This window comes from Arachis duranensis, chromosome 4, assembly GCF_000817695.3.
Source record: "Arachis duranensis cultivar V14167 chromosome 4, aradu.V14167.gnm2.J7QH, whole genome shotgun sequence".
Classification (NCBI taxonomy): Eukaryota; Viridiplantae; Streptophyta; class Magnoliopsida; order Fabales; family Fabaceae; genus Arachis; species Arachis duranensis.
Genome location: NC_029775.3, coordinates 120,996,853 through 121,007,515, shown reverse-complemented (window position 1 = coordinate 121,007,515; position 10,663 = coordinate 120,996,853). Strand labels below are relative to the sequence as shown.

The 10,663-nt window shown below is 32.5% G+C and overlaps 3 protein-coding genes across 3 annotated transcripts; 1 reads left to right on the top strand and 2 right to left on the bottom strand.

Annotated features, from left to right (window-relative positions):
* Window positions 1–2,315: 2,315 nt before the first annotated feature.
* On the top strand, window positions 2,316–3,134 carry LOC107486810 (uncharacterized). The gene is made up of 2 exons (XM_052260762.1): window positions 2,316–2,328; window positions 2,504–3,134. The coding sequence occupies exons 1-2, from the start codon at window positions 2,316–2,318 to the stop codon at window positions 2,914–2,916; spliced, it is 426 nt and encodes a 141-aa protein (XP_052116722.1). The 3' UTR covers window positions 2,917–3,134.
* Window positions 3,135–3,851: 717 nt separating this feature from the next.
* Window positions 3,852–6,391, bottom strand: LOC107486924 (uncharacterized). The gene is made up of 5 exons (XM_016107495.3): window positions 6,208–6,391; window positions 5,935–6,058; window positions 5,473–5,681; window positions 5,242–5,346; window positions 3,852–5,133 (listed from the first exon to the last, which is right to left on the bottom strand). Exons 2-5 carry the CDS (start codon window positions 6,050–6,052, stop codon window positions 4,063–4,065), a joined length of 1,503 nt encoding a protein of 500 aa, XP_015962981.1. The 5' UTR covers window positions 6,053–6,058; window positions 6,208–6,391; the 3' UTR covers window positions 3,852–4,062.
* Window positions 6,392–8,683: 2,292 nt separating this feature from the next.
* Window positions 8,684–10,129, bottom strand: LOC107486811 (uncharacterized). Its single transcript, XM_021141753.1, has 3 exons — window positions 9,670–10,129; window positions 9,332–9,477; window positions 8,684–9,265 (listed from the first exon to the last, which is right to left on the bottom strand). The coding sequence occupies exons 1-3, from the start codon at window positions 10,127–10,129 to the stop codon at window positions 8,684–8,686; spliced, it is 1,188 nt and encodes a 395-aa protein (XP_020997412.1).
* Between the last annotated feature and the right edge of the window lie 534 nt (window positions 10,130–10,663).

Sequence of the window (10,663 nt, the reverse complement as noted above, 5' to 3'; positions counted from 1 at the left end):
GATTTTCGGGTTTAGTTCAATAAAAATTGACAAGAATTAGTTGAAATACTATTGATTACTTAACGGGATTGTATTATAATATAAAGAGTGTTGTTAATTTCCATATATATTTGACTATAATAAATTAAACTAGTGGTTTTAGACTCATAAAACTATCTTTATCTAGTGCGTGCTAACTTGCTTATAAAATTAAAATTGGGATTTATAATTTATTATGTTAGTTGGATTTTGAAACCAACATTGTTCATGCATGCCCCTTCATTATCATGCTCTCGTTCTTCTATTAATATTGAAGAAAACTATCAATTATGTATTTATGTACTAGCTAGAAGAGTAAATAGAAAATTAAATCAGAGTGAAAGTAAAGTTATGAGCTAGTCTGTCTTTTAATGAGAGTTTAAAATTGGATTTTGCTATATTAAAAAAAACTACTAATTAATTTGTGCTTCATTCACGTGGAAACATATATAGTAATAGTATAATAATTAATTTGATTCAACAAATTCTTACTTGACCTGTGAATTTATGTGATTATTATACCTTTTCAAGTCTTTCATATATGTTTGAAGATATTCCATTATTATATTATGTACAAAAAAAAGTCTACAATGAAATATGTAGTTAATTGTGTCTCTGTACATGACATAACAGGCTAATTAAAGTTATATGCAATTTAATATCAATAATGCTTAGTTAGTTATACGTCGTTGTGTGAATCGTTATTAATATTCCTACTATTTATTAAATAAAATTATCCTAGAAAATTAAATATTTTATTTTCCTCTTCTTTTTTAAAATAACTATCTAAAATTATATAATATCAATAAACAAACTTGTTTTTTAGGTATTATTATTCTTCAACACAGTTAATTAAGAGTAACATAAAAAAACAAATAATTTCATTTAAAAATTAAAATATCACTTTTTTTTTTTTGAAACGAAAGAAACTATTATCTTCATTATTACACTGTAGCTAGTAATAAAAAAAAGGGGACCACTGAAGACACCAATTTTGAAATCAAATTTCTTGCTATCGTTTTGAAAAGATGCCAAGTTGTTAATTCATTATAACCTATGAAGCTGAGGAAACGAGTATATTATAATTTATAATAAGCACCGTTTTTTTTATAGATAATATAAAAAGGGGGCGGCTATATGGGCTATCAACTTTCAAGTTCTCAACATAAATAAACAGAGAATAATTGAAGGCCAAAAGTAACACCAGAATCAAATAATAATCAAATAATCAAATAACTAGTTAGCCGTCAAACTTTCTAGATGCAATGATGCATGCATGTGTTATTAATTACATATATGTCAAAGTTTCGATTCCAGTTATTAATTTCCATGTGCTTAATTAATTATTGCTAACCAAGTCCTTGGATCTCGCATATAATATATATGAATTTTTAAAAATTCTTAGTTATCTCGCATTATTCATTCCAAAAAAAGCTTACAATTCTTCATTAATATTTACAAAAATTCCAAAATCCATGTAATATATGTTGGCTAATTTTTTTTATATTGGTTAAATACATGTGTAATACATTGATATTGGAAGATTAGGTATTTTTTTTATATGGTGTTTTATTCAAATCGGACAGTCGATTTGTTTGAAGAAAAAAAATAAAATACAAATCGGAGGGTTCGATTTGCTTAAAGAAGAAAATAAACACCAAATCGGAGGATCCGATTTGTATTTTTATTTTTTTTAATTTGTTAAAATGAAAATTGGACGGTCCGATTTCAACATTAAAATTTTTTTATTTTCGAAATTACAAATCGGACCATCCGATTAGAATTTTTAACTTTTTTTATTTTTTTCAAAACTCAAAACGAAAGGTCCATTTTCTGCTGACACCATATATATGAAAAATATATCTCTTTTCTATAATATTGTATTACTATGTTCTCTTCTCCATATAAAAAATAAAAAGCGAATATATATTACCTAAATTATTTCTTTATCCATAATAAGCCTATTATTGATAAAGAAATAATCTAAGTACCAATATATAAATAAAAAAATATTTTCCCAATATCAAAACCTTGTAACCCATTACCTACCAAACTCTCTACATCACCCTTGAATTTTTGTTTGACCTTACCCCAATTTCTAAACTTCTCTAATAGTCCAATATTTAATGTCCTAATACAGATTTTTGTCAGTTTCAAATACGTATACATAGATACTACCTTACACTATTTAAAAATGCTATCAATAAATTTTAACATGAATTATATTTAGAGACGTTAGCTAGTTTTATTAATAATAATATCATTAGTATTCAATATTCATATAAACCAGTTTATTAATGAAGGAAAACTGTAGGAAAAAGCATAATCACGTGCACTGGTCAAACCAACCATAACAGGTCAAAGCGTTGATTATTGACTATAATCTATATATTTATGGAGAAAGCCAAATCCCTTTAAATCTTATAACGTGTGCATTGCAAAATAATCAAAGCCAAAACAATTTTCACTTCCTTACACATAATAGCTACATTCACTTTGGAAAATGAGTCTCTATTGTCTAGGCCAACTTATGGTGGCATCAAGAGGTACATGAGGCGGCGGCGCTACCACCGCCTCGACGAAAACGGCGGAACTAAGACCTCGAAGACAGTTTGGTTGACTGGGCCACCACGGCCGCGGCGGCGTTGGAGGATTAAGGCAATAAGAAGGCTAACATGGGTGGCTATTAGGTCACCATTGAAGATGTGGACAAAGATCAAGAATGCTTACATGAATTTCATGTTGAGTTCCATGAACATTGATAACCCTTTTGGTGAGAAAAGGATTCCAAAGACTCATGCATTGCCAAAGAATTATTCACGTGAAGAATTTGAAGCTAGGCTCATTTTTGAGATCTCCAAAGCCTTGGTTGCTTCTAATGAACTATACACCAAGTAATTCTTGTCTTATATCTTTTTTTCTTAAAGAAAATAACATGTCTCTATCTTAATAACGGTTATTTCAAGAAAATTGGTATATCCAAAATTGTGATATACTAATTTTGTCAAATTGATTCCTCGGAAAATGTTGAGGATATAATTAGACTTATTCATATGTTGAGAATTTTATTGATATAGATGTTCATAAGTTGTACAAGAACTCGTTTATTTCATTTATTTATGAGTCTCTTTGCTATTCATCTCTCTTCGGGGGTTAAAGAGAAATTATGTATTGTTATAGAGAAGAGAAATATATATGGATACATTTGCAGAATTCAGGTAACTATTTGATCGAATTTCAGCAGAAGTCCCACATAAAATTAAATTATAATTAATATAATGTTAAAAAGAAAATAAAAATGCTACTTAAGATATGAGAAATTCAGAATTGGGCAGACACTCAAGTCTCAACGCCCTATAACCTTATTATAATTAGAAAAAGTGATATGTTAACAATATTAATCTTAATATATGTTAGCAATGTTAAAGAAAAAGTCAAAATTTTGAAGTCAATGCTACGAAACATGATTGTATATATATTTTGGTAGATATCTTAATCTTAAGAAAAAAGGACAAATAGATCTTTAGCCTTTTAATCCGCAGACGTTTAAGTCTTCGAGAATTTGAAAATACATTTATGTCCAGATTTTGAAGAAGTCAAAAACTTAAATGTATTTTTAAATTCTCAAAAACTTAAATGTCCACGGACCAAAAAGTCACGGATCAATTTGTCATTTTCTCTAATCTTAATATATAAGAGATGCCATCCAAGTCAATAAAACTTTAGGCTGATAGAGGCTTCTTGTCAACAATCCACATATTATGGATTTTCAAGAAAAAGCTTTGATTTTCAACTAAAACAGCTATATTTTTTCTCATAATAAACACTGTTACAAGAAAGAGTAAATGTGCTTGGTCAATGTATATGTATTGAACAAGATTATAAGCAATTAAGCATCGAGCAAAACACTTTAAGACCCCAACCTGAACTTACTCCAAAACGCTCAAAAGGTAATCTATCTGCACAGGTCTATGACTTCCTCTTTTTCTTTCACTTGAAAGACTATGTTCTTTTCTACTAACTTCACTAAGTAGTGTTAATGTGTTATGATACCTTCCATACATCATTGCAAATGAACCTCTCTAGTCCTTGTCTTGCCAAGAAAAACTTTGTCTTAGCTTCAATATATATTGAAATAGATTTTGCATATACACAATATGGGCAGAAAAAGTCCCCTTCTGCATCAAAATGAGGAGATGTTGTCAGACAGCTTGCATGAATCATGGTTGAACAAGTGGTTGTTCTACAAACCAGCAATTTACCATCCTTTTTGCACCTCATACAACCATTGGTTTCTTTCAGACTAGAACTTTCTGAGATATCATTATCAGATCCCATTGTTTCATCACTTGATACCTCTATCACACAACCATTAACAGTATGTTCCACAGCTTTGTCATCAGTAGCATTTGGTTCTCTCACTTGAGGAACTTCCGTTCTTTTAGACTCTGACTCACCAATTACATTTGGAACTTCAAAAACAGTATCATTTTCGTTTCCATGAAGGATTCCAGTTGCAGGCAAAACTTTTGTTGGAATAGGTTCATCTTCCTGTTCCTGATTGCATTCATCTCCAGATTTATGCTGAAGACTCATTGTAGCACTAAAGGGAATTTGTGGCTCATGATGAAGGACCTCATTGTGGCTTCTCGAGTCTAATTGCTTGGAAGCAAACCACCTATCATACCTACCCACTCCATGAGAGATTGGCTTCTCTTTATTGGACTCAACATTTAAAGATTCATTATGTCTAATCTTCTTTGCACTTCCTTGGAAAACATGCCATTCACTGATATCAACTTGCTTTCCTTGTTGGCAGTCTGTCATGTGCTCATTACCATTAACGGACTCAACCTGGTTCCTCTTGCAAGATTTAATCTTTTCAAGTAACTCTTTCCATTGTTTAGTCACTTTCTCTAACATTGTAGTTATTGAGTTCTCTTTTACTTCCTTGTTTGCATGATAAGTGCAGTTCCCATTATCTTTTTTCGAAAGATCACAGTGTGCATTGCCATTGAGATGCACTTGACAACCCCCATTCTGAGGTTGCAATCGCCCAGCTTCTCTTAAACAATCAGCATTTGGATGAGTACCATCAAGGATTGATTCTTTCAGCTATTTAACACGGCAAAGGAGACAACAACCAAGAAGAATCGTTAAAATGCATTAAATTCATCAAGAATACATTCTTGTGTTCCTAAGAAAATAAGTAACTTGAATCACCTGCACTAAGTCACATTTGAGAACAGCTCTTTTATGCAAAATAAACTGGGAAACATCCCATTTCAAAAGCTTAACTCGATCTTTTATTATATTTGACACTGGTACCTGGTATATTTTCCCAACAAAAAAAAGGCCAAGCAAATTATGTATCTAAAGTAGCATAATAATAAACCTATCATCAGAAAACATATCCAAGAAAAAAAATGAAACTGAGTAACCAAATATTTTAACCTCGCCCACTATCTGTCGAAGGACATCTCCACAAGTTGTCGAAAAAGCAAACCGAACTCTCGAATCCAGGCTAGTTGCAGCAGCATCATCACAATCAACTCTATGAGCTGAATCAGGATCAAACATTGCCTCCAAACATCTCAGAGAAATCAATTCCCTTGTCTTTTCACAGAAACCATCTTCCCCAACAAGGGCTACATCAACCAAACCTGGCAGAAGTAAAAGGAAAGAAACCGAATCACGGAAATTAAAATATGGTTGCTTCATTCGTTATAATCAAAATAAAAACATCTTTTCATTTTGTTTCCTACTTCCATTTTCATCATTGTATTGGCAAAACTTTAAAAGCAGTGTACACAACAATAAAAACAGTGTCATTTCAATTACATCACCGTCATGCCGAATAAACATATCGAGTGAAAACCTAGAAAAAAAAATTAAGCTTAAAATATCTACACATACTCTGTAAAGTAGTCACGTCCATTTCCTTGCAGCTTGCAGCATGTTGAATGGACCAAAGCCATGGAAGTGAAGCGACAGATTCAGAATCGCAACGATTATCCAAGCGTAACCAAGCCATTTCAAACTGCAAAAGAAAAAAATAGAAACCCTAACGCAACAGAAACATAATTTTTAAGGAAGCACAATTTTGAATGAGACACAGGCACTAGTTCAGAGTTCCGAGCCCTAGAAGAAGCTATGAAAGCAAGAATTTGGTGAGAGAAAAAATGGTACCTGAGAATGGAGAAATGTGAAAAGCGTGCGGTGGAACTGTTGGTTGCAATGTTGAGAAGAAGCAGAAGAAGAATTTTGGCGCCAGTTTCTCCCACTCACTCCATCGATGATTTGCTTTGCTTGCTTCTTCAGCAATGCTTTCCAATTTGAATTTTGAAGATGACATTCGAGTGTTTCTACTTTCTTCTTCTCTTTTTTGTTTTTTTGTTTTTTTTTTTACTCTTAAATGGGCTTCTTAAAGAGAGAGAGCCCACGAGGTGTGAAACAGAAGGCCCAATATTATTCGTCCGTACAGGCCTTATGGCCCAATAGAAATGGAATCATTTTTGTAGATAAGACCGACAAAACAAGAAGGGCACAGCTTTCTAGCAATAAAGAAATGGTAAAGATATCACACAAGTGGCAGGCAGCTATTATTTGGTCCCTACTCCCTAGGCCACTATTATGAATGGTTCATAATTCTTTATACAATTTCCACCAACTTTAGTCCTTTGTGGTGTGATATTTTTTACTAAATATATAATAAAATTATAAAGAATCTATATATTTTTTTAATTTTTTACTTAAGTATTATTGAGGGGACCAAGGTGGAGTGGCTAACTATGGTCTTTAGGGTTTATAAAATAGGAGCAAGTGAAGAGAGGTTAGTTGTGAAGTGAAACCAAGCAAGAATTGAGGGAGGTGGGAATGGGAGATTGGAGCTAGCAGAAGTTGTAGGAGTGGGTTGGTTGGGAAGAAATCAAAACCTTATGATATTGTATATGTTATGGTTTTTATTTTTTCCCAATTCCACCCATTCCTATTATTTCTATTGGTTCCTCCCTTTCCTTTCTTCTCTACATCACATCTCTGACTACAGCTAACTTCACCACTTTAATAGAGTACTTTGATTTGATTCGATTTGATTCCCCCTTTTGTGTTCATCAACATTATTATTATTATTATTTACTTGAAAAATATGTTTAGATTTTCATTTACTAACTTCAAGTCCTTAAGATTCTGTGTCTGTTTTGTATTTTGCTCTTTTTATTATTTTCTCAAAGGAAGCGTTATATTAGACCTTCTATTAAAATGTTATGATGCTGTTTATTTGTTGCAAGTTTAAGATTTAAGGCCAACCAGTTATAACTTAAATGAAATAGTCTCTCTATATTCATCTAAGAGATTGCGAATTAGAGTGTTTGTTTAAACAAAGTTCAAGATCTAAGGCTTGTTTGTTTGGAAGTCTTGGATTTAATTACTGTCTTAAGTGTTTGTTCGTTCTAAATGGTGTGCAATTCTTTCTATCATGTTGGATCTGTGTTTAATTGTTTATTTTATTACAAATTGGTTTATGAATATATAGTGAATTTTTAGCTTAATGATTATATGGTATTGTTTTGTTTTTGGTGCAGAGAATTTTGGTACATATATAGCTGGCCTCCTCATCAAGTTTGATGTGCACTACTGCCTTAAAATTATGAACTAAAATCTTCACTATACGGACCTAGCTAGCTGAAACAGATCTTGACCTACACGGAATAATATATTTAGAATTTTAGATTTAAAAAAAATTCTGAAATTACATGCACAAAAAAATTAATTATCATATTAATTATTATATATTTATATATATTTACTTGTATTATTTTCCATATTTTATAAAAGTTGTTAATTTGATTTTTATTTTTTTTTGTATTTTTAAATCAGAATTATTGAATATATTGTGCCTCATAATTTGACTTACAAAATAAAAATATAATTTCTGTTTAACAATTAACACTTCAACTAATTAGGATATTGGGCCTAAAAGTTATTCCACATATAAGGTTTCTGTCCGAAGTGCAGGAAACCAAAGATTTTTTTTCTTTGAGAACTTCAGACTTCAGTCCAAACATTTTAACACACATTTCAAAAGCAATTCATTGAGTAAAAACTTCAAATTAAAAGCACAAACTAACTCTATACCAAAAACATATTTCACAACCAAAAAAATAATAATAATTAAATGTCAACCAAAAATATTAATTAAATCAAATTAAGTTTGTCAAATATTTAAATGTTTAATTTACTCATAACAGATGTGAAATTTTTTAATCTTAATTTAAATTCATGATAAATTAGTTATTGATCTACTAGTTTAAAAAATACTGTAAGAGATAAAAAAATAATTAAAAATTTTCAGTTTTAAGTTTTCATTAATGAAATTGACAATGTTAATTTTAGTTAAAAAAAGCATTATAATAGTTAAAGAAAAAAGACACTTCATTATGAAAAAAATTTACTCAAATCAATATTTTTTATTTTTATATTATATTTAAATCAACACTAATATATACATACTCTTTTTTTATATTATATTTTTGGTACGTAATCATATATGGGCGAACAAATACGATCATGAGATAAAAAAAAAATCAAAAGAGAGAAAGTGAATTCCAATTGCCAAAGAATTTTTTTTGGTGACTAAACAAAAAGAAACAAAGAAAAAAAGAGATTATCCTAAATCAACAAGTATAAGATGCTGAAACTCATCACAAGGTTCCAACCAAATAACATGAGTTGGATTGGTCTTAACCGCATATCTCGCCAGCCAATCTGCCACAACGTTAGCATCACGGGTAATCCATTCAAAATCCACAATCCAAGGTCTTGATAGAAGCTCCCGTATCTTCTGAAGAATATCAACCACATCACAATTTAGCCCATTTGTCGGAATTTTTAAAATGTGCAAAATGTCAAGAGAATCTGTTTTGCACACAATATCTCTCAAACCATAATCCCAAGCTAAAATCAAACCCCTCCAAACAGCAAAAAGCTCACATCTGACGATAGGCCCTGGAGGATAGCTACTAGAACAACCCGAAATCCAACGCCCATTAGAATCTCTAATAACACAACTAATTCCTGCTAGGTTCCAATCAGAAAACAGACTCGCATCACAATTAACTTTAAAAGTGTCACCTGTTGGAGGTTTCCACCTCCTTCGATCCTTGAAAGTTATACACTTGGTACTGGCAGACTTTCTTAAATCATTAGCAGTAATCCGAGCCATAGCAACAAGCTTATAGTTTGACCACTGATCTTCATTATTGAAAATATCATTGCAACGATGCCTTCACACCCACCAAAGACCCGCCCTTACAATTGCCTCATTGCCCGGCATGACCTTCCGAATCCAAAATTCCAAGGGAGTACCTTCAAATGAATCAATAAGCAAAGGATCCAACATTTGCCAAATGCATCTTGATTTCTCACAATCCCTAAAACAATGCTCCATTGTTTCCAGATCTGCATTACATCTCAAACATCTGTCCGAATCAGTTAAATGACGCTTGAACCGGAAGGCATTTGTCGGAAGCGCATTTTGTAGACCCAACCACATCATCATCTTTATCTTCTATGGCAAATTAAGGCGCCAAATCCACCCACAGTTGCTATTTTCGATCGAATTCACTTTCTTTGTCAGGAGCCAACAATAACCTTCTCGAGAGCTATAGGCTTTTAGTGATGCGGGCCACCAAATCCATCCGGGCTCCGATTCTGACATTAAAGGAGGCCCAAGACTGTGAAGAAACTGTTTGACCTCATGAGAAATTGGCGTTACAAGCTTATCCCCCTCCCAAGTACCATTGCTCCACAAATCAGCAAGAGAAAAATTTGTTTCAGATATGTGAACATAAGACGTAAGGTCACAAAGTTTGCCAAGAGGACTCCACTCATCATAGCAAATCGATTGTTGCATATTTCCCACATTCCATCGAAATCCTTCTTTTAAGATATCATAAGCCTTTAGAATATTCCTCCAAGTAGTTGAGGCATTGTGACAATGACTGCTGCCCAAGTCCTTGGAGTTTTGGAGGTATTTGTGAGTTAGAACTTGCACCCACAACTTGTTCTTATTATTCAGACAATCCCAAACCAACTTGCCAAGTAGAGCCATGTTCGCACAGAGAGTATCTCTAACACCCAAGCCACCTGCCTTCTTAGAAGTTATAGTAATGTCCCACTTGACCAACGGCAACTCTCTCCCATTCGCTTGACCTTTCTATAAGAACTGACGCATCAAAAAATCAATCTTGTCGCACGCATACTTCGGAAGAAGGGAAACTTGCATATTGTAAACCGGAATAGAAGCCATCACCACATTCACAAGACAAAGTCTGCTTGCCTTGTTAAGCAAGCACCCTTTTCAACTAGCAAGTTTTCTCTGTATCTTGTCAATGACCTCCTGCGCCATCTTCCTAGAAGCCCTATCATGACCAATATTAACTCCCAAATATCTTCCCAGATCTTGACAAAATCGGATACTAGAGATCCCTGAAAGCACCTCTTTTCTTCTCGCTGAAACATTCTTAGAACATTGAGCCTTAGATTTATGGATATTCACCTTCAGTCCCGACGCTTGAGTAAACATATCCGGTGTCTTCATAACCTCTGTCACCTGAGTTTTTGTTGCTTTACAGAATAGTAAGAA